The sequence below is a fragment of the Geotrypetes seraphini genome, chromosome 2, assembly GCF_902459505.1.
Source record: "Geotrypetes seraphini chromosome 2, aGeoSer1.1, whole genome shotgun sequence".
Lineage (NCBI taxonomy): Eukaryota > Metazoa > Chordata > Amphibia > Gymnophiona > Dermophiidae > Geotrypetes > Geotrypetes seraphini.
Window position 1 is genome coordinate 158,989,465 of NC_047085.1, and position 24,438 is coordinate 159,013,902.

Here is a 24,438-nt window from a genome sequence, read left to right on the forward strand (position 1 = left end):
GAAATTTTAGTACCTATGCATATGTACTTTTTGAATTGCATTATGTAAAATTCTTAAACTTCTATGTGAGAAATACAGATCAAATTAAAATGGATTTTTCATGATCCTCACTCATAATTAACATTTGGTTCCTAGTTTGTTACTAATAGCATCCCAGCCCACAATAAGGTGACAGGAAAGTGAAATAGGAAAGAGAATGTAAGCTTGTTTGCACTAATTTTTAGTGGTTTGTATGTAATTTTTAAAGCATCTGATGTGTTAAATTACAGCTGAAGTTTGTAAGTCCCAGAGAGCCTTTCTACATCAAGCATTCCAAATATTCTTTGAGGTGAGTTAAACCTTTTTTAAAAATCCAAGAATTCTAGGTCTTCCAAGGTACAGTAATTCTTTGGTAATTAAGCTGTTAACAAGAAAAATATGAGAGATAAATTAAACATACAAACCAAATTTGGGGAAAGGTATGAATTTGAAGTATAAGTCTGAAAATTTTGGGACAACTTGTAATTTGCAAAATGGGTAGTTTTATTGCATTTGCTGTTCATAAATCTATAAAGTTATATAATATGCTCCTTCTCAACTGAATGTCCTCTGATTTGAATTTAAACCTGATAAAATTCCAAAACAAATTTCCTAAGTTCAAATTAATAATAAACATCGTTTACATAGTGGAAACTAAGCAATTTACTGCAAAAGCAAATACAGTCAAACCTCAGTTTGCGAGTAACCCGGTTTGCAAGTGTTTTGCAAGACGAGCAAAACATTCTCGCAAAACTTGTCTCGCAAATCGAGTGTTGACTCGATTTGCGAGCACTCCCCCAAGAACCGGCATTGCTCCCCCCCCGCCCGAACAACTTGAACTTACCCCCCTATTTGGCACCAGCACGCAGCCCACAGGACGTGCCGGTGCCACTTGAAGATCTTCCTGCCTCGGTGAGAGGGAGAATTAGAAGGCCTTCAGCATGCGCAGATGCATGCTCAAGGCCCGGCAGAGGCAAGAAGATCTTCAAGCGGCACCGGCACGTCCTGTAGGCTGCATGCCGGTGCCAGACGGGGGGGGGTAAGTTCAAGTTGTTCGGGCAGGGGGTGCCGGTTTGAGCGGAGGGGGGGGAGCAGCGCCGCTGGCCTTGGGGAAGGGGTGGGAACATATCAAAGCGAGTTTCCATTATTTCCTATGGGGAAACTCGCTTTGATATACGAGTATTTTGATTTACGAGCATGCTTCTGGAACGAATTATGCTCGTAAACCAAGGTTCCACTGTATATGACAAACTGTAAAAGTTCAATAGTAATTTCTTCTACCATATTCTTCATTTCTCTAATCAGGAGTCTGTACATTAGGTGATCAATCCATTCCTGTAAACTGGGTTTTGCAGACGTGTGTTACTCACAACTTTCAGCACTTCCCACATTGTCAGTGGAGTGGAGTGCCCTCTCTAGGTTTTCCTTCTGCAAGTGAACTGTGCAGAGTGGGAGACCCTCAGAAGAATCCTTAAAGATTGCAAAAGCCATGTCCAGACTCTACCTGATGGCACCTGAGTTCCAGCAACTGTTTAATCAGCCGAAGGTAGACTCTGCAGTGGCTCAGGTCACCAAGCTCTCCCGAGTGATGGAGGAGTTATACTGAAAGATGCACAAGATCACAAGGTGGACATGGTTTTGAAAAGCCCCATATGAGACACTCAAATATGCATTTCTTATGGATCTCAATAGATTAGTATATAGGCTTATAAGTCAGAAAATCCTTGATAGAAGAATGTATAGTATAACACGTCGTGAAATATTACACAGTTCTGAGGGATTGTGCCCTGAGGAAACCTGAACAGGGTGAAACATGTTGGCGTACTCTGTCCCTCTTGGCTGAACCACCTAAGTTAAGTTTAAAACTTCATTTAATATCAACCATAATTATTTATTGAAAAAATACAAAAATAAGATTATTTAGCATTGCACACTATAAATTAAGGAGACCCGATGACGATAGGGGGCATAAAGCCAGTTGCTATGAAGATTTATTGAGCTTCTGGTGGCACCTCTGAGGGCCTGAAGATTTGGTTATATAAACAGCTGTGGTATAGAAGGTATTGTGGGGAGGTTTAGTACTTCCTACCCCTAATGGTGTTTCCTTATGGATCTCAGCAAGACTTATCTCGGAATTGCAAGCTCTTTCTTACAGACAGCCCTTTCTCCGGACCACGGAGGTGGGTGTAACTCTTTGGGCTGTTCCCTCGTTCATTCTGAAAGTTGTATCTGATTTTCACGTCAACCAAGAGGTTTGTCTGCCTGCTTTTCAACCTACAGGCTCAGACAAGCAGGATAGGATATTGAAGAAACAGGATGTGTGAAGAGTTTTACTTCACTACTTGGAAAAGACCAATGATTTTCGTCTTTCCGTTTGTGCTAATCAGCCAGTCCACATATGGCAGACTGCATTCAAGGTCTCTAAAACAAGATGGATTTGCATGGCCATTTCGTTGGCGTACATTTCCTGTGGTAAGCAGCCGCCAGTTCCTCTCAAGGTGCACTTGACCAGGATTGTCGCATTTTCATGGGTGGAGTCTTGGGCAGTTCCTCCCGCAGAGATCTGTAGAGCAGCTACTTTGTAAAACGTGGTAAAGGTATGAAGAGTAGACAGGGTGGACGTAGCGATTCGAAAGGACACCGCCTTTGTGTCCTCAGTCTTGTTGGCAGGCTCTTCTCTCCCACCCTAGACGTCAGCCATTGCTTTGGTATATCACCTAATGTATGAACTCCTGAGTAGATGTAACAGAATGAAAGATAATAATAATAATAACTTTATTCTTGTATACCGCAAATACCATGGAAGTTCAATGCGGTTAACAATAGAAGAGACTGTACATTTACAGCGAAGTTACATATTACAGCGTTATTACATTTACAACGATGTTACATATATGGCAGTGAAAGGCATGAACTAAAGAAGAGACTGTACATTTACAGCGATGATACATATTATAACGGGGTTACATTTATAGCGAAGTTGAATATATGGCCAAGAAAAGGCATATACTATGGAGGTCTGAAGGGCTATTAGGTCAAAACAGAGATTGGGTAAGAGAGGCAATAAGTGGCTTGATAAGGAGATTAGGTTCTTACCTGGATAAGCTTTATTCTAATCTTCTCAGGAGTCCATACAACCTGCCCTCATATCCTGTATCTCCTGCTTTTTGCCTCAGATATTTCTAGATTGCAAGGCTGGATTCTTCTCCCATCAGTCAGATGACTAAGCGTAAAGAAGCCGGCATCTTCTACTTCCTCCTCCCTTATGTGTGGAGTGTGAGCTTAGTCCTCGGTATTTCCTTGGCATCCTGATATTAATATCTTGATCTCAAAGCAGTGGGATTCTCCAGAAGGGGCTCTCAAGGTAGCGAGAGCCATGTCACGGCTGTATCCTATGGCACAAGAGTGTCAGCAGCTTTTTAGTCAGCCTAAAGTGGGTTCCTCGGTTTCCCAAGTCACTAAGCGCACCTCCCTTCTGAGCGATGTCGGCATGGTACTTAAGGACATATGCAGGATCGCCGAGTGAATATAGTTCTCAGGAAAATTTTTGAGATGGTAACTTTGGGAGTCGAAGCTGCCTCAGTGGTGTCCTGTGTTACATGCACTTGTTTGTCCAGACTGTGCACTTTGGAGAGCGAGGGTGATGACCCTCCTCCTCAACTTCTTTTATCTGGTATGGATTATGTAGTTGATGCACTCCTGTATCACATTATTTGTGTCCTGGATAAAGCATCAACTTATTTGATTTCTGCTTGCAGAATGCTCTGGATCAGACAATGGGCCAGAAATTCCACCTCTAAAACTGCTCTGGCTGAGCTTCCTTTTAAGGGGCACCTATTATTTGACAAAACCCTGGATGATATTATGAATTGGTTGGTGGACCGACATCCCAAGTTCCGCCTGATAGTAGACCTAGATCCTCTAGCGGCTCAGGGCTCTAATTTTCATGGTTCCAGGCGATCTCGTCAGTATTTGAGTTTCACATCACAAAGATTTTCCCAGGGCTACAGGCTGAGGTGGTGAAGACAGAGACTGTCTGAATTCAAAAGGGCCTGGGATAGGCACATGGGATCAGAAACATGACTGAAAGACCTCAAAAGCCCTGAACTCCCACACCTCTGCCTACAGGGTAACAACATTCTTCATCTTCCCAGAAAGCTCAAACGAGGAGGTGGCCTGGCAATAATCTACAAACACTCAAGCTCCCAACCCGACCTAGAATACATCACCTGCAAGCTCGAAAGTGAGTACAACCTCACACACAAGAATATCAGAATCCTCCTACTCTACAGACCCCCTAGCACCAATTCAGACTCCATCACTGATCTCATACCCCATGCAACCCACGCTAAAACTCCTTGGAGTGCTGATTGACAGAGGCTGTACCATGCAACCACAAATCAACAAAATAATAAAAACATTATTCACAACTATGAGAAACCTAAGACAAGTTTGAAAATTCTTCGACAAAAACAGTTCCAACTCTTGGTACAATCTCTAATCCTAGGCCTAATAGACTACTGCAACATACTATATCTCCCCTGCCCAGCGACCACGATAAAACTATAAACAATAGGAAACACAGCCCTAAGACTCATCTATTCGCTGAAAAAATATGACCACGTCACAGAGGCATACCACGACTTACACTGGCTCCCAATACAAGCCAGAGTACACTTTAAATTCCACTGCCTACTATTTAAAGCTATAAACGGAGACAGCCCAACCTACTGGAACAACCGACTAATCAGACACAGGAGAACCCACACACTATTCACACACCCACCAACCAATAATGTCAAAGAAAACTATATGACAACTTACTGGCCACCAGAGCAGTGAAACTGGACAGACAACTCACCAATCTGCTGATTTCGACCTTTAAAAAAGAAACAAAAACCCTACACTTCAAAAAATACATAAAACCAATATAACACAACCAGATCTGTCCCAAGCTTCACCTGCAATACTATATACTCCTTAGCAAATTAGAAAATGTTCAAACTATTTATTATGTATTTCTTAATATCATGACAATTCTTATATAATCCACCTTGAACAGCAAGGTAATGGCGGAATAGAAATCACTAATGTAATGTAATCACAAAAATGATGGAAATAACAAACCTCGCTTGTCAACATGACAAACTAAACATACTCGGTGACATCAACCTACCCCTTGAATCTTCAGAAAATAAAGAAGTCACTAAACTCAAGTTTCTTATCGAGGACTGCCAAATCACAATCATACCTTCAGGCCATACCCATGAAAAAGGCCATTCCCTGGACCTGTTTGCATCCTCTCCCCCTAACCTAGTCAGCAGGGCCAAATGGTCCCCTGTCCCATGGACAGATCACTTTCTCCTAGAATTCTGCCTAAACCTAACTGACATAGACCTGAACTCCAAAGACACAAGATTAGTCCGCAGGAAAATAAGACCTGATTTCTTCTGGAACTTAGTGTCAAAATCACTCCCTCCCACCACCTTAATGATAATCATCTGGAACAAAATCATAGCCAAAACCCTGGATACTGTATCCCCCCTCCACCCACGCATAGAGAGATACGTTTGGCGAAGGCACAGGCGGAAGAACAAATGGCTAAAAATGTAAAAAAGGGAGATAAAAATTTTTTCAGATATATTAGTGAAAGGAGGAAGATAAAAAATGGAATTGCTAGGCTAAAAGATGCTGGGAACAAATATGTGGAGAGTGATGAGGAGAAAGCAAATGTGCTAAACAAATACTTCTGTTCTGTGTTCACAGAAGAAAATCCTGAAGGACCGAGATTGTCTGGCAAAGTTACACGAGAAAATGGAGTAGATTCTGCGCCGTTCACGGAGGAGGGTGTTTATGAGCAACTTGAAAAACTGAAGGTGGACAAAGCGATGGGACCAGACGGGATCCATCCCAGGATACTAAGGGAGCTCAGAGAGGTTCTGGCGAGTCCTATTAAAGACTTGTTCAACAAATCTCTGGAGACGGGAGTGATTCCTGGGGATTGGAGGAGAGCGGATGTGGTCCCTATTCATAAAAGTGGTCACAGAGATGAAGCAAGAAACTACAAGCCGGTGAGCCTCACTTCAGTTGTTGGAAAAATAATGGAAGTGTTGCTGAAAGAAAGGATAGTGTACTTCCTTGAATCTAATGGGTTACAGGATCAGAGGCAACATGGCTTTACAAAAGGTAAATCGTGCCAAACGAACCTGATTGAATTTTTTGATTGGGTGACCAGAGAGCTGGAACGAGGACATATGCTAGATGTAATTTACTTGGATTTCAGCAAAGCCTTTGATACAGTTCCTCAGAGGCTGTTGAACAAACTTGAAGGGCTGAAGTTAGGACCCAAAGTCGATTGGTATTACAGATCAGGTTCTCCTTTGGTTTAAATCTTATTTCGAAAATCGCACTTCAACTTTTGAAAGTTTTTCAGTAACATATGGTATTCCACAGGGGTCCATTCTTTCACCACTTTTGTTTAATATTTTTCTTGCACCACTTATGACCCTGCCAAGCCATTGGCTTTACCGCATTTGCTTACGCAGATGACATTCAGCTCTTACATCCACTTGATCCCACTAACCCCTCGGAAACAATAGCAATCAATAGAAAACTTGAGGAGATTCACCAGTGGCTCAATGCTAACAGATTAGCCCTTAATGTTAATAAATCAAACATCATGTTTTTTCCTTGGAAGGATAGTTCCAAATTTTCTTTTCCAATTTCTATTAAGGGTATTACTTTACAATTAATAGGTAATATCAAATTCTTAGGGGTTATCTTTGATGACAAACTAACCTACCATAATCACATCAGTAATATTGTTAAATCTACCTTTTACAGACTTCGTCAAATCCGTTCAGTTTTTAAATTTCTATGTCCAAAGTCTCTTAACATTCTAATTCACTCCCTGGTTATCTCAAAAATTGATTATTGCAATGCTTTACTCAAGGGAATAGCTCAAAATGAAATTTGACTTTTACAGATCATTCAAAATGCCTCAATTAAATTTATAATGAAAGCAAGGAAATTTGATCACGTCACTCCTCTTCTTAAGAAAGCGCACTGGCTCCCAGTTACGCATCGTATATAGTATAAATTAAGTCTGCTTACATTCAAGTCCCTGTTATATAAAACTCCAGCTTTCATTTACAAATTATTGATTCCTTATACCCCAACCAGATCATTGAGGTCTATCGATCAACATTTATTAGTTACGCCCTCACTTAAAGTTATTAATACATGGCGGCATTTTATTTTTTCTGTCACAGCTCCTCAAACATGGAACTCTCTCCCTATTTATCTAAGAGAAGAAAACAACTTAGAAAAATTTAAAAGCAAACTCAAAAGCTTTCTTTTTAAAGATGCTTTTGATACTTAGGAGTTCCAGTTTATCTCTATAACCTCTTTTAAGGTAGTTTATTCCCCCCTATTGTTTTTTACCATAATTGTCCTCTTTTCTATCAACAATTTTGTAGTTCTTTACCCATTTACTGTTTATATTGTTAGTCAATAATTTGTTATGTTTGTTTAATATCTATTTGTTTTTGCTATCCCCTGTATTATTTGTAATTTTAAAGATATGTTCATCACTTAGAAATTTGAGTAAGCGATTAATCAAATATACAATAAACTTGAAGATGAAACTGTACTATCTTATGCTGATGACATTCTTCTCCTCATCCCCATAACCAAAAACTATCCTAACATTGCTGAAAAAATCTCAAACATTATAGATAAAATTCAAACCTGAGCAATTAACAACAAGCTGAAACTGAACGCCACTAAGACCAAAGCCATTGGTTTCTGCACCGCACAACAGAATGTCATTTCTAACCTCACTTTTCCATCAGTCATCACTCTCATCATGGAAAAATCCACCAAGGTGCTGGGATACATCTTAGACCATACTCTCACAATGGAACCACAAATTTTGAACCTTTGGACAAAGACCATCTACACTATGCGTCAACTGCCACTCACAAGACCATACTTCCACCCACACCATTTTGCTCTGATCGTTCAGATGATGGTCCTACCTCAACTGGACTATTGCAACTCCGCCTACCTAGGCATCAACACTATTCTCATCCGCAAACTGCAACTCATCCAGAACACAGCTGTTAGACTAATCTACAAATTAAAGAAATTTGATTCAATCACAACCTTCATCAGGCAACTACATTGGCTCCCAATTTCATCCCGGATAATTTTCAAATTGTCATGTATCCTACACCAGATTCTATACGGAAACTCAGCAGCCCCTCTTATTCAATTATTCTCTACTGCTTGGTCGACATCAAAAAGAATCCTTAACAGAATTCAACTAAACTTGCCATCCACGAAATACCTCCACTACAAACAAATTTTCCACTCTATGCTAACTTATCTGGGTGTAAAAACCTGGAATGACCTACCAGAATTCATCAGGAAAGAAACAAACTACACTACTTTCAGAAAAAACCTGAAGACTCACCTCTTTGACAATTAACTGTCTTCAGTTCTATTTAGCAACCCCTACTTCTAGATCCCTCCTCTTTCTTCTTCATGCCCCCTTCCCCCACTACTTTACCCTTCCTCTTTGATCTGTTGCCTTGAGCCTGTATAGGTATGCGAGACTCACAAATGGAAGATTAGATTAGATTAGAATCTCTTGGAAAGAAAAAGAGATAATGGTTACTGTGGATGGGCAGACTAGATGGGCCATTTGGCCTTTATCTGCCATCATGTTTCTATGTTTCACTGCCCAAGATGCTCCATCGACCAAGAAGTCACAATGATGACGTGAGGCCCATTGAGGCTCCTCTGTGTATCGGGGACTGACTCTCGGCATTTCTGCTGGCCTGGGTCTTGATTTCATCCAACTGCTAGGTTCTGGACATCATTCAGTCTGGCTACAGGCTGAAATTTGCCCAGACCCTAAATGATTGGTTTGTGGACTCTCCTGCCAGGCACCCGGAAAAGGCGGAGAAAGTTCAAGTCCCTATGCTAAGGTTACTCGATATTCTGGCTGGTGCTGCCCAACCTCTCGGGCTCTGCCAGATACTCTAAATCTATGATGTATCTGTCAATGGATGGGTTTGTATATATGCACTACAAAAATATGAGAGCAGCTGTGATTTCAGTAGGAGTAGTGTTGTGGAACAAACTGACAGGACCATTGAGATCACTTTCTGATATGCTAAAATTTTAAAAGGTTTTAAAAACTAAATTGTTTATAGAAGCTTTTAATTAAGGGATAATGATGTAATGAATTTATAAACTGGTTTTTTAATATATGTTGTGTGTTTGATAACTAAGTATGTATTTTTGTAAGCCACTTAGGTTTAAGCAGGTTAAAAATGTTATAAATAGGGAAAACAAGATGGCCGCTGCCTGAGTGATTAGGTTAATGCTCTGACCGAAGCGCTTCTAAGTACCTGTTTTTTTCGCCAGTGATGGTTGTTTTTCAGCCGGGTTTCACTTCTTTTCCTGATACAATGCCGAAGAGGAGAGGCAGGAACGCTGCTGGTGCCTCGCGGCACTCCGAGGGCCCCCCCTTCGGCAATATTGAGGAGCTGCTAAGGAGGATGCAGGGAGCTGCGTCGGTGAGTCCGATTGCTAGCCTGCTGAGGATCCCGTGAGTGAGCGAGACCGACAGGATACCTCTTGGGCCAGATACCACTCTAAGCTCAGATGTTAGAGCACCACCTCCTCCACCACAGTTGGCTAGCTCTCCCAAGGGTCAGGAAACCCCAGAAGAAGGGGTGATACTCTTCCCCAGAGGCAGGAGATTTAACATCGGAGAGCTTGAAAACAGAGATCCCGGTTCGGATAATCTCCAGAGAAGACTCTGTGGGAATCTTTTTATTTATTTATTTATCAATTTTATACAATATTCCCAAGCATAACATCTTGTACAGTAAGATTGTAATGAAAAACTAAAAATTAAAAGAAAAATAAGGAAATTACAGTATAAGAGATATTAACATATTCTCCTTACAAAAACAATCTATAGTCCACGATTTTATGATCAAAGACTTCAAAAAAGTGACTATAACAATCTAGGAAAATCAATATAATCTTAATCTTAAGAAAATCTGAGTGACTGAAATCGCGTGGAGTAATTAAACATGTGATTCGTTTGTTCCTTCCATTATTTCACCTTTCTCAAGATGTTTCAACGCTACAAATTTTGTTAGGTGTGTCGGATCAAAGAAAACATATTTATCTGAACCATAATGAACAATACATTTACAAGGAAATCTAAGGAAAAATTTCCCCCCACTGAAATTTTTTTTTTTTTCCAATTCTTTATTCATTTTTTCATCTTACATCAAGTACACAATATTACATCAGTTGAATTATACACATCACTTGAAATTCTTTCTATTATCTTAAATACATAAATTACCTCCCTCCACCAACCACCTTTCCCACAAATATTGTATTCAAAAATATCATACATGTGTTAGATTCATAAATATTTATTAAACCTTTAATATAACTATATACCACCCCCTTCCCATAATTATAATTGTACTTTCAGTGTAAAATGGTGTCTAATCATTGCAATAAGTTATCAATGGCCCCCAAATCTTTTTAAAATTATTATAATTCTCTTTTTGTATGGCAATTGTTCTTTCCATTTTGTATATATGGCACAACGAATTCTACCAGAAGATGTAATTAAGTCTAGTGTAATTTTTCCAATTCCTGGTAATATGTTGAATGGCGACTCCTGTCATTATCAATAAAAGTTTATTATTGCTTGATGAAATTTGACTTTTTATTCTCATTGACATCCCAAATAGAATTGTGTCATATGATAGAGCTATATGGTTTTCTAATAAACAATTAATTTGAGACCAAATTGACTTCCAAAAGATAATGATGCAGGGACAAAAGAATATTAAACGATCCAGAGTCCCTGCTTCCAGATTACAATGCCAGCATCTGTTAGACTGAAATTACTCCAGATTTTAATAACAGAAACTGCTTTCTCCATTTTTGAGTCTCTTTGGTGACATCTGGGAAGATCTGCACTTTCTGACCCAGAAGCTCTTTAGTTCTATTTTTAAAGAATATCTTCATTATCCAGTTCTTATCAGGCATCAATGCAACAGTTACCAACAATGTAGCCAGTTTAACCAGTTCACTCATTGAAGTTTCCAATAATGTAGTAATATCCAATTGTGGTTCCTATTGTCCCTCATTAATCAATTGTTGGTCCAATTTTCTGTCAGGCAAATAAAATACTGGTGTAAATGATGGAATTAATTCTTCTGAAACTGAAAAAATTTCCACGAAAATTTTTTTTACATTTCCCTAAGGGACATAGAAAGAACCCTAGGGAAATTTAGAAATCGCAAATTGGTGCAAGATGGGGCTGCAGGTGCATCCCTACTTGAAAGTCTCGTTGCCCGAGGGCCAGCGCACAGTGAATCGGGTGATCCTGAGTCCTGGGGGATCTGGGTTGGATTATAAATGACTAAAATAGCAATTTGATGCTGACTCCCTGGAGTTCCTGGGCATCTTGTTCGACACGACTACTGGCCGAGTCTTTCTACGAGAGGCAACTAGACAGAAGCTGTGACCTGATTTCTTGTCTCTTGTCAAAGTCTGCTCCATCTGCATGGGATTATGGAGCAATCTCCAAGTCTTGGGGTCTATGTTGGCTACAATACATGTGGTACCTTGGGTGAGAGCCCACATGTGTCCTCTTCAGAATGAGTTGTTTCCTGCTGGTCATCACCCCCTCTGCCTTGCACGTTGGAGGCTTGTGCCAGCATGGATTGATGGCTCCATCTTCCGTCCCTCTCCAAGGGAATGCCCCCACTAAGGTGTGGAAGCCTTTCTAGAATGTGTGGAGCTGGTTTCAGCTCCGGTTTAGATAGTGTTGGCTTTTCGCCAAGTGGGCCTTGACAAGGGCCTCACTATGGCTTTACTTAGGGTCCAAGTCGCTGGGCTTTCTTGTTTCAGAGCTCAGGACTGTAGCCCTATGCTAGCATCGCACCTTGACATTGCCAGATTTCTGAAGAGTGCTCTCTGCATTAGACTACCAGTCAAGCCACATTAAGATCCCTTGTGGGATCTTAATGTGGTTCTTAAAGGCTTCTCCATAGTTCCATTCAAGCCACTGGAAGAAGCGTCCCTCTTGGATTTGCTAAAGGCAGTTTTTCTGTAGCAGTGACCTCAGCCGAGTCTTGGAGCTCCAGGCTCTTTCTTGTCGAGAACCTTGATTTGTTGGAGAAATTTCCCTTATTTGTCCTTGCTTCACTTGGTTGCGAGGGAAGACTTGTTTGCTTGGGTACTAAACTGTAGGTGGCAGTAGAGTAGAAGGGATGCAGAAAATATCTAGAATAGATTCCTTCTGCAAATGGCTCGCGTCTATGGGGAGATAACTCACTTGTATAGAATGACATACACCTATCTACTGGAAAAGATATCAAGGTAAGGATATAATCTCTTTATATTTTTCCCTTTTCTGATTAAGGTATTTCCAAAAAACTTCATCTTTAAGATGTAAAGGCATTCACCATAAAATTCTAGTTTCCTTCTGGGAGAATGACAATATCATATGCACTAGTGCTTGGACCGAATTACCTGCATGGTCCGAAATACCAACAAAGTCATTTTCTACGGTGTCCACCATAGAAAAAAAAATCTGCTCTGATGATAAGATTATCTAGGCCAGTGGTTCTTAAACCTGTCTTGGGGGCCCCTAGCCAGTTGGGTTTTCAAGATATCCCTAATAAATATGGATTCCACCCAAAAACTTTGAAATAAGTCAACGTCTTATTCAAAATAATAATTTGAAAAAATATTTTATTTAAAATATGATGTGCTCAGATCCATACCCAAAATGCCACAGGCTAGACAAGGGTTACCACAGGACAATCATAGCCACATCAGTGCCCCAACTGTCCATGCCTTTTACAATATTTTTATCATCATCTCGGTTCTTCCACTTCATGGCTTGGACATTAATACTCTGTTTAAGATGTAACACATAGACTTGAGGACAACACCCCCCACTCGACTCAAGTGTCACTGATTTTGGCTTCTTCAGGAGGGGATGCACTTGGGCGTCTCCTCCTGAAGAAGCCAAAATCAACGAAACTTGAGTCGGGGGAAGCAATGCTGCCACCATATCTGCCTCAATAGCAGACTATGGACTTTTCCTCCAGGAACTTGTCCAAACCTACTACTTTACACAACCTTAAATTCTCTAGCTGCCCCTCTGCTGTTTCTATTCTTTGGGCTTGAGTTTCTAGATGATGTTCTGCTTCCTCAATGCAGAGCCCCAAATCCCTAGACCAGGGGTAGACAACTCCGTTCCTTGAGAGCCGGAGCCAGGTCAGGTTTTCAGGATAACCACAATAAATATGCATGAGATGGATTTGCATGCACTGCCTCCTTGAGATGCAAATCTATCTCATACATATTCATTGTGGATATCCTGAAAACCTGACCTGGTTCCGGCTCTCGAGGACCGGAATTGCCTACCCCTGCTCTAGACTCTCGCAAAGGTCCTGGATTAGCTCTTTCAAATCACTCATGCATACTGCTTGTCCCACTGTAATCTATTTTTAATTCTGGTGCACATGGCATACAAGTCTTGACAATTGGGTTCTTCAGCTCTGCCTCTTTCCTCAGTGGTCTGTACTGCCTTTCTTCAGTTTTGTTTTCCTTCTGCACGCAAGCTAGAATGTGTCTTTCTGATCTGCTCTGAAAAATTTTGTTATTTTTTGTTTTTTTATCCAAATTTTGAGGCTTTCGATGCTCAGGTCCCCAGTAGCCATGGGGCAACTCTGTCTTGGAGAAGATGCAGACCTTATGAATAGCAGTCTAACTAACAGGGCAACCCTTTCTAGCTAGCCTGCATGAATACTTAGGGCTCCTTTTACAAAGCTGCTCTAGTAGTTTTAACACATGCACCAGATTAGCGCATGCTAGCCGGAAATCTACCACCTGCTCCAAAGGAGGCACATGCAGCAATTTAGCACGCGCTATTTCACGCAGTAAGGCCCTAGCGCGGCTTTGTAAAAGGAGCCCTTAAAGAACTTAGGAATCATTCCCCTGGGCGCAAGGCTCTCCCCAATTAATCAGGCACTTGAGCACAGGCTGTTTGGCCCTGCAGTGGTCCAGGAGGACTTTGATGGGTACCAGCTGAGTTTTCCTCCACCATTGCCATGCACGGGTCCTTGGGGCTCTGAGGTCTTGGTCTGGCTTCAGTCCAACTAGCAGCCCGAAGATCGCAGTGCCCTTCTAGACTGGGGATATGCTTGTTTGAGTCAGTAGTCTTCTCCACTATCCAACCGCAGTGTGACTTTAAGCAGGCTATAGCACCAGTGCAGCACAGTGAGTAAAGACCATTATATTAAGGTTACCATATGGCTCCAGGTTGAGACATCCAGGTTTTACTTCCACTGAAAGCAATGGAAATAAGGAGGACAAATAGAGACATCTGAGTTTTACTTCTATTGAAAACAATGTAAGTAAAATCTGGATGTCTCAATCTGTCCTCTTTTTTTTTTCTGGAGCTATATGGTAACCCTATTTATATCCTATGGGAAAAAGGCAGTTTTGGTGGTTTCTAGGGCTAGACATGTAGTCCCCCATCTCCAAAAACCATTTCCCTGAAATTTCTTTTTTTACTTTGCTGTAGCTTTCCCGGGCCATGTTTTAGTGCCAGAATGCTACCACGGTGGCCATCTTAGAATTTCTGATTTTGTTTAAAAAAGCATCTATCTGCCTCAAAACCCTTCAGGCTTGCTTAAAATAAATTATAATGGACTCCTGAAACATTTCTATCCCTATATCATTCCAGATTTGCGTTAGATGGTCAGCTGAGGAACATCCATATGCCACATACAGTGGTGAGGGGGCGGGGGCCTTGGGCTTAGCCCCTCTGTTATCTCTAAGGTTGGGGAATTGCAAGGGGCTTGTTTGTCAAGGAAAAATCCCTTGGAGGATTGTCATGGAAAAAGCCCTTGGAGAGCTATTTGGCAAAACACAGAAGCGTAGACACCACAGAGCCCAAGAAATGACAGTGAGTCCCTGAATTGGTCCTCTGGGCTTCCTGCTCAGGGCTTTTACCCCTGATTTTGTAAGTCTCATGTGGAAAACTTAAATTGTCGGGATCCTTCTGCGCCCTCTGAAGGTGTGCCTGTGGCTGTGAAAGGGGGTCTCCCCTCCCAGAGAGTTTCTGATCTGGAACCAGAGACCAGTCAGAAAAAGACTGGGGAGACTGGGGGTCAGAGTCCATACCTTTACTGCCCCAGAGTGAATCTTTGCTCATATAAGAGTCAGTGTTTCAGGCAGAAGCAGTGGTGGTGGTGCCCTTGATGAAATGGAGAACCCAACTGTATGCTCCCTTTTCAAGCCAACAGGATTGCTGGAGATTATTACAGATTCACTGCGGGCGGGAGTTAAATCTAGAAGCCCCACAAACATTGGCTATACTGTGATCTGTTATGAGCGGCTCTAACACTCAAAACTACTTTATTGTACCGCGCATCCTGACATTGCTATGCTAGTCACAGAGCATTGGGAAACCCTGGAGGGCTCCTTACAGGTTGCTAGGATGATATCAAAGCATATCCCATGACTCCTGAATTTCAACAGCTGTTTGTTCAGCCTAAAGTGGATTCGTTGGTAGCACAGGTTACCAAACATACTTTGCTGGCTAGCAAAGGAGATATCATTTTAAAGGATGTGCAGGACCGCAGTGTAGATGTCCTCAAAAGGCAAGCCTTGGCCTTGGGGAATTAAGGCAGCAGCAGCGACCTCGTTCGTCGCATGCACTTGCCATACCAGATTACATCGGACTCCCACAGTGGATGGGTGTTTACCCCCAGCTGGTAATGACAGGGGTTGGCTATGTAGCAGATGCTCTTTATCAATAGTTTTTAAACCTGTCCTGGGAGTCCCCCAGCCAATTGGGTTTTCAAGATATCCCTAATGAATATGCTTGAGGCAGATTTGTATGCCTGTCACCTCTATTATATACAAATCTGCCCCATGCATATTCATTAACTCCTCATTAATATTTAGATGACACTGGGAGTTCTTACAGACACAGCTCCTGAAGATGCGTAACAGCGAAACCCAGCTTGATGTTGGGCTACACTGCATATTATGTTTAGAAGAACTTTTATGAGATTATGGAACATTCAATGATCATTTAAGGATCAACGTGAGATCTGGAGATAATGAACACATTGATATATCTAGCAGTTTTGGAAAAAGGAACTAATGATATATGATGAATAAGGACAACTGCAGGTTTGAGGATATAATGAATGGTGTTTAGTGTAAATGTTTGGTCTCTCTTGTGCAATTTTGTGTATATGGTTATTTAAGTAATTTTCTAATAATTGTGAAAGTCTTTTCTGTAATAAGGTGGTAAGCCAATAGTTTAATAAAATATTTGAATGTTAAACTGTTAGTCTTGAGCGTAATAGCTTCCCTGTGGCGTTAGATGCATATTCATTAGGGATATCTTGAAAACCCAACAGGCTGGGCTTCCCCAAGACAAGTTAAAGAACCACTGCTATATGATATAATCAGTCATGAGTAAAGTTTCTGCCTATGCTATCTCTACTCGTAGAATGCTCTGGATCAGACAATGGATTGGAGATTCAGCTTCTAAAGCAACACTAAGCAGACTCTTTTATAAGGAACAAATGCTATTTGGTAATGGATTTGGACGATCTTATTGCCACCTTTGCCAGATAGCAGACTACGAGTCGCTAGAATAGTGTGTCTCAAACTTTTTTTTTTTATCATGAAATTTTATTGGAAAATTTTGTCAAACTTTTTTTAGTTCTGGCACACTAAACACAGCAAATGTTTTTCATGGCACATTTATAATTGAAATTATAAAATTGCAAAACCAACAAAATTAAATTTGAGAGCTATTTATTTAAAGCTCTTTAAGCTATGTATGGATAATTGTAACAATGCTGAAACTAAAGTAGACAGAACAGAATTGCTAATTAATGTGATGGATGTGTTTATTTTTTGAGTGCAAATTAACTCAAAACGCGGCTCGATAGTCAACAAACATGCATTTCATCATTTACCAGTCGTTCTTTTTTTTTCCAATTTAATTTGTCAGAGCTGAAAATCCAAGTTCGCAAAGATAAAAAGATCCAAATGGTAACAAAGCCTTAATTTCTTTGTTTCTCAAGTTAGGATAACTATTGCATAAAAAATAAAATTCAAATTACTTACCATAATTTTTCAAGGACTAATCATGTCAAATAATGATGTTTGTCTGGTTGGTTGTATGCTAATGCACACAGATTCTCATAACATTGACAGATTCTTACGTACATGACGTATATGTCGTCTATTCTAGTGTACACTTATGAAGGGAATTTTTAAAATTAAAGTAAAATTCTGGAATCTGTTGTGGCACAACCAGGATCTCTTCGGGGCACACCACTTTACCTTGGCACACAGTTTGAGAGACACTACGCTAATATTTAAGGCTCTCAGCAATATCAGTATTCAGAAAGAGCCTCTGCCCAGAGATTGTATCAAGGATCTAGACAAAACTAAGGAAGCACTATACCTCAATCCTCTGGTTTTCACACCTCAGCAGCCTCCCAAAAATCCCAGTGTTGTTAGATCAATAGCCATAATTCCACAGATAGACGAGAGGTTGTCGGCTTATTGGGAAGCTTAGGAGCAGATTTGCAAAGACCGCTGGGTACTGGATATCATTCGAGAAGAATACCAGCTTGAATTCTGTCACCCACTTCCAGATCTGTTTGTGGACTTTACGACCAACCGGGCAATGAGAGAAAGTGGTCAAAGTCCCGGTGATGGTAACAAGGCTCCTAGACATTCGAGCCATAGAGATCATATCTCCTGAAGAAGCGGGTTTCAGGAGATACTCTATATACTCGTAGTGCCCAAGAAAGACTCAGATGACTGGAGGCCAATTTTGGATCTGAAGTTTGTCAATGCAGCACTGAAAGTGCTGTTATTGTATATAGAGACATTCAGGCTGTCATTGCAGTAGTGGCACGGGGAAATTTTTAGCCTCCCTGGATTTGACGGAGGCCTATCTGCATATTCCCATATTCACAGAGCACAGGAAATATTTAAGATTCCATGCACTGTGGAGACATTTTCAGTTCTCCGTTCTCCCATTTGCCTGGCAACAATGCATCACACTTTCACCAAGGTGATGGCTGTGGTGGTGGCGCATCTCTGCAAGGCAGCAATGCAAGTGCATCCATACTTGGACGATTGGTTGATCAGAACTCCGTCCAAGTCGGAAGGGGAAAAGGCAGTGGCGAAAGTGGTCCACCTGTTGCAAAACCTGGGTTGGATCGTCAACTTCCGGAAAAGCCACTTGGTACTGTTCCAATCCCTAGAGTATTTGGGAATTTGTTTCAGTACAGCGGAAGGCTGTGTGTTTCTTCCTGAGCTACACAAGCAGATCTTGAGGCAAATTTCAGACCTCTTGGCAATGCCAGCACCTTCAGCATATCACTAACTACAGGTATTGGGGTTCTTGGCAGCAAACATATAAGTGGTTCCTTGGGTGAAGGCTCAAGCGCCTATTCCAGGATACCCTATTGTCTCACTGGTCTCCACAGACAGATCCCCTTCAGATGCCACTGGCCTGGACAGAGGAAGCATTGCGCAGCCTGAGTTGTGGCTACGGCCAAAGTCACTGTCGAGGAACATTCCCCTCCGGATAGCTTTGTGGGTGATGCTGACCACAGATGCCAGTCTTTCTGACTGGGGGGCTCATTGCAATGGTTGTCCAGTTCAAGGCCAATTGATATCCTCTCAGAGGAAATGGTTGATAAACAGATGAGCTGAGAGCCATATGGTTGGCCTTATAGACACAGGAGAAATCCCTGGAAGGCGAAGCTATCCAGTTGTTCTTGGACAATGCCATAGCAGGGAAGCACAAGAGGTGCTCTCTTAAGACTGGAAGCTCAGTGGGTGTTCCGTTGGGCAGACACCCACCTGCAAGTGATCTCTGTGGTTCATGTAGCAGGGGTGGAGAATGTACAAGCCAACTATCAGTCGGCAGACACTGGACCCATGGGAGTGGTCGTTGTCCCAGAAAGCCTTTCAATGCAAGGGCTACTGAGCAGGGATGGTATACATCGATCAAAGAAGTATCTTGGGCAGCAGGCTGGTTAATCTACTGAAAAGAGCTTTAAACTAGAAGTGGTGGGGCAGGGTGAGTGTAAGCCCTCGGGTAAGTAAATCACTGAACACCTCTACATGGATGGGAAAAGGGGGCAATGTCTGGAAAGCAGTATGTACTAATGCTCAAAGTATGGAAAACGAGATTCTGGATCTAGAAGCTGTGATGGAAGAAGATGAGTTTGATAAAGTGGTGATCACAGAGACGTGGTTCACGGAGAACCATGACTGGGATGTAGTTATACCAGGCAGTAATCTGTTCAGGAAAGACAGGGTAGGAAGAAAAGGAGGGGGGAGTAGCGTTGTATGTTAAAGATCATATTAAAGCCACACAATTGCAGGATCTGCAGGGCAAGGGAGAGGTACCATGGATCAACTTGGAAAGAGGGAATGGTAAATATATTTACATTGGTGTTATAAAAGCCTCCTTCACAGATGGAAGAAGTGGACAGAGATTTACTAATAGACATTCAGAATATATCTAAAAAAGGGGAAGTTTTACTAATAGGTGATTCTAATTCCTATGTCTTTTTTGAGATTAAGGAGATCATAACTGAATGCAAGACTCCAGGAAAGTTTGCACCAAGAAACGATACAAAAACATAGTATTCTTGGTCTGATTTCCCATCCCTTTTCTAATAATTCCTAGCATTGTTTGCTTTTTTAGCTGCTGCCACTTGTTGGGCAGAAGATTTCAGCGTATTATCTATGTTGATTCCTAGATCTCTTCCTTGGGTAGAAATACCTAATTGCATCCATCAGCTGTGACCTCAGCACCACTTAGCCCTGTTTGTATACCAGTTTAGAATCTGTAGTGGTACTGTAACTATAGCGCACAGGACTTTTGGTGTGCCGACAATTCCATGGCGACATTTGCGCGCAGGACAAATGCGCGCCGTTATTTCCACCAAATTGCACTCTGAGGGTGTGTGTGTGGGGGGGGGGGAACCCCCTACTATACTTAGAAGTGTTCGCGCTGCCATGTGGGAGACGAACCCCCACTACACTGAAAACTGCTGAAGAGCGAAAACAGGAAGAATGGTAATTTTCAGTGTAGTGGGGGGTTCCCTCCTCCCACTGCAGTGTGAACACTTCTAAGTATAGTGTGGGGGGTCCCCCCCACATCCCCCCTCATAGCGCTAATGGGAACGGCGGAAGTGGCGGCGTGCATTTGTCCTGCATCCAGATGTCGCCGTGGGATTGTCGGCATGCCAAATTCCTGCACGCTTTTGACGGGTCACCCCTGTAGTAGTAGAGAATGAGGTGAACAACTCATGGTGATAGGAAGTACTGGTGGGGTTCTACCAGTATTTTTTTGTACTTTACAATTTTTGTTAATATGATTATGTTGTATATTATAAGAAAAACTTTAATAAAAATATTTTTAGAAGAAAAAAGCAGTCTTCTCTTTGGTTTCAGAAGTTAATCTAAATTAGTCAGTCATCATTCCAACACTTTTTCTTTGCTTAATGTTTATAAGGGAAATGCTAGTCATCACATTCCAAACCTTTTTCTTTTGCCTTTGTTCATAGTCTTTTCCAGTAATCTAAGGAAATAGTCATATTTTGTAAAATATAGTTTCCAATTAGCTAGAACACTGTTCTTCAACCGCTGGTCCGTGGACCGGTGCCGGTCCGCAGAAAATTCCTGCCGGTCCGCGCAGGGCCGGTGAGATCGACAGCTGCAATTTCCTGCTGGTCCGCGCAGGGCCGGCAAGATCATGCTGCAGGTACATGCAAGGCCACCGAGATCATGGGGAGCCTCCAACAGTGGCTTTCTCCCCTCCCAGCAGCTGTCGGTACTTACCAGTGCAGCAATTCAGGAAGGCAGCCTTGGGGCTTTTGCTGAATCGCAGCCGCCTCTGATGATGCAATTTCCTCTTTCCTCAGAGGCGGCGTGACCCATCAAAGGACCCAAGGCTGCCTTAGTGAATCGCTGCACTGGCAAGTACGGAGAGCTGCTGGGAGGGGAGAAAGCCACTGTTGTCCAGCAGCTTCCAAGCCTCCAAGGGGGAAAAAAAGGGACAACTGCTACTGGACCTGGAGGGAAGGAGAAGGAGAGATGTTGCTGGGAGGGGAGGAGGGAAAGTAGTCTGGGAAACTACTGAACAAGGGGAACAAAGGGACAGCTGCTACTGGACCTGGAGGGAAGGAGAAGGAGAGATGTTGCTGGGAGGGGAGGAGGGAAAGTAGTCTGGGAAACTACTGAACAAGGGGAACAAAGGGACAGCTGCTACTGGACCTGGAGGGAGGGATAAGGAGAGATGCTGCTGGGAGGGGAGGAGGGAAAAGGAAGAGAGTTACTGCTGGACAGGGGGAGGAGGAAAGGGATAAGGAAAAAGGAAGGAAACAGCTGTCAGGGAGATTAGAGGAGGGGAAGGGGAGAGACAGAAATGAGAAAGTAGAGAGATGGGAAGGGGGTCAGCAGAGAAAGAGAGAGGGACAAAGATGCTAGATCTGGTGTAGGAGAGATAAAAATGAAGAGAGAAATGAAGCTGGAATGAATCATGTAAAAAGGAGAGAGGGGGCACAGGCTGGATGGAAAGGGGAGAGGGGCAAAGAAAGAAGACAGATAACATATGGAAGGGGGAGAGGGCAGACACTGGATTGAAGGGGCAGAGCTGGATTGAAGAGACAGAGAGGGCAGGCGCTGGAAGGAAGAGAGTGAAAAGAAGATGAAAGCAGAAACCAGAGACAACAAAAGGTAGAAAAAATAATTTTATTTCTATTTTGTGATTAGAATATATCAGATTTGAAATATTTATCCTGCTAGAGCTGTTGTTAGACATAACTGGGGATTGCAAAGCTCAGGCAGTGGCTTAGGGCTCTCTCTGACCAGGGGGCAGTTGCCCTAGTTGCACTCCCCTAACCCTATTCCTGCTATGTGTAACTGCGATATTCTGTTAGCATGATATTTCTGTGTAGCATTCTGTAATAATTTGGCTTATTCAGTTTTCTTGATAGTATATATGTGAAGGGGAGGGGAGACAGGAGTTTTGTTGATCCTTGCTCTATATTATTTGTATTTATAAAATGACAGTTGTACAGAATATTGTTTCTTTTTATACTTTAATAAAATACATTCAATATAAAATCATAACTGAGGCTTGTGCAGATGGGATCAGATGGTTTGCGAGGACCAAGCTCGCGGAGGCGGGGCAAAAACAGGTTTTTAAATTTCATTCTTAGTAGTTTGCCGGTCCACAAAATAATTATTTTTTTTCTCGCCGGTCCATAGGTGTAAAAAAGTTGAAGAACACTGAGCTAGAAAACTATTTTTTTCATTGTTATGCATTTGAGGTTTGTTTGAATCTAGGGTTGTATCAGAGCCTAAGCTGGTAGAATATTGTTTGTCATCATCCTACTTGAATTCAGTTTTTTATTGAAATCATTGAAGCTTCAGCACAGTCATTTTTTCACCAAACTATGAAGCCATTGCTTCATATGTGGACTCTAGGTTTTTCTTGGAGGTTCTCCTGCAGTTCAAATGAAAGGCCTCCATAACAGGGATAATCCATCACAGATACAGAAGTGGCTAAAAGTGGGACCTTTCTTCCCTGGGCCCACTGGTACCACGAGTTGCTTGGGTTCTGTGGTATGTTTGTTTTTTCTTGTTGTTGTGTTGTGTTTTTTTATTTCATGATTTTTGTCATCAGAGGTGTAGAGCTCCAAGCCATCATTTAATTCAAAAATTTAGACTACTCTACAGTTCAGGTCTTAAAATTTAAATTCCAATATAAGAGACTTGAGTTTCTTTTGTTTAGGACAATGCGGTTTAAACCTGCACTGGTCTCTGCTAATCACAGGGTTGTATACAGTTTAAATAATTTAGAACATAATACGTTTTGGCAATGAGTTTGAGTGTCTCAGATCAGTGGAGTATGTAGTGTAAATACCCAATTCTTTTATTTTTAGCATCAACTAGCAATGAGATTGTAAATAGACTGTAGTTCTTGTTAGCTGTACAAATGAGCAAATGAGTTTTTATAAATTTGTATGTCACAAATGTTTTTTATCCTTTCTCTTTTGTTATAGACCCCATCATTATATCAACTTGCCAGTGAAGTTCAAACCAAACTCAGAAGGCAGATTTGAAGGCCTATTGGTTGTACAAACTGATACCTATGGTGATTTTGGTATTCGTCTTATTGGTGAAGCTCTGACAAGTTAAACTTTGTTCTCTAAATCCTCAACTAAATTATAATATATTGTAAAATGTTTCCTGTACTGATATTTTGCAACACTACAGTGTTAAAGTTAAATGTACTTACTGTATTAAATATCAAAATAATTATATTCATATGTCTATTTAAAACTTCATATTTTGGTAACAAAAACATGCATTTCAATTTATCATGTCTTTGCCTTTCTGTATTTACACTTTTGTTAAACATAAATTTTTTATGCCTTTCTCATGAATTTTCTTAGTATGAATGTATTTTATAACATGGAGCTTTTGAAAATAAACTTGTACATAAATTTATGTGTGTTTTTACATGTATTGGTAGTAGGTTTCAAGGTTTATTAAATATTTGATGAATCGCTATATCTTTATACAAAGCGATGTACATAATAATAAAATAAATTAAGTTAAAATACATACAGTATATATAAACAATAGAAATCCAACATGACCAACAACAATTGGGAGGGAAGGGGGGTTAAAGTTACATCTATTATATTGAGAAATACATTTAAGGAAAAAACAATGGGGAGTAAGGGGATTTTAAAAAGCAAAAATTAATAAAATAAAGTAAATTTTAGATATTAAAAGCCTGTTTAAAAAGAAATGTTTTCAGGGATTTCTTGAAGGATGAAATGTCTTTTTCAATTTTTATGTATTGGGGCAATGAATTCCACCATTGGGGGCCAACTACAGAGAACATATCTAATCTTCGAGTGCCTATTATTTTTAAGGAGGGAACAACTAATAGATTTTGGGAAGATGATCTAAGTGCGCGTGTGGAACTATGGGGAATTAACATTTTTGAAATGCACTGAGGTTGATTGAATATCAAATTTTTAAATATAAGTAACAAGACCTTAAATTCTATGCGCTGGCAAATAGGGAGCCAATGTGATTCAATGAAAAGAGGAGTTACATGATCAAATTTTTTGGCATCATGGATTAATTTAATAGCAGTGTTTTGAACAATTTGCAGTTGTCGTTTTTCTTTTTGAGTAATATTAAGTAACAAAGAGTTACAATAGTCTATTTTTGCTATTACTAGAGAATGAATTAAAATATTGCGGGATT

The 24,438-nt window shown here is 41.1% G+C and overlaps 1 protein-coding gene across 6 annotated transcripts in view; it reads left to right on the forward strand.

Annotated features, from left to right (window-relative positions):
- The window catches only part of CEP192 (centrosomal protein 192), a 402,896-nt gene extending 379,238 nt beyond the window's left edge, over positions 1 to 23,658 (forward strand). For all 6 annotated transcript variants that reach the window (XM_033934141.1, XM_033934142.1, XM_033934138.1 and 3 more), the window contains 2 exons: positions 270 to 328; positions 23,217 to 23,658. In XM_033934141.1, the coding sequence (XP_033790032.1) occupies positions 270 to 328; positions 23,217 to 23,352 (195 nt within the window). In that variant the 3' untranslated portion in view covers positions 23,353 to 23,658. The remainder of the gene's footprint in view (positions 1 to 269; positions 329 to 23,216) is intronic.
- The last annotated feature ends 780 nt before the right edge of the window (positions 23,659 to 24,438 follow it).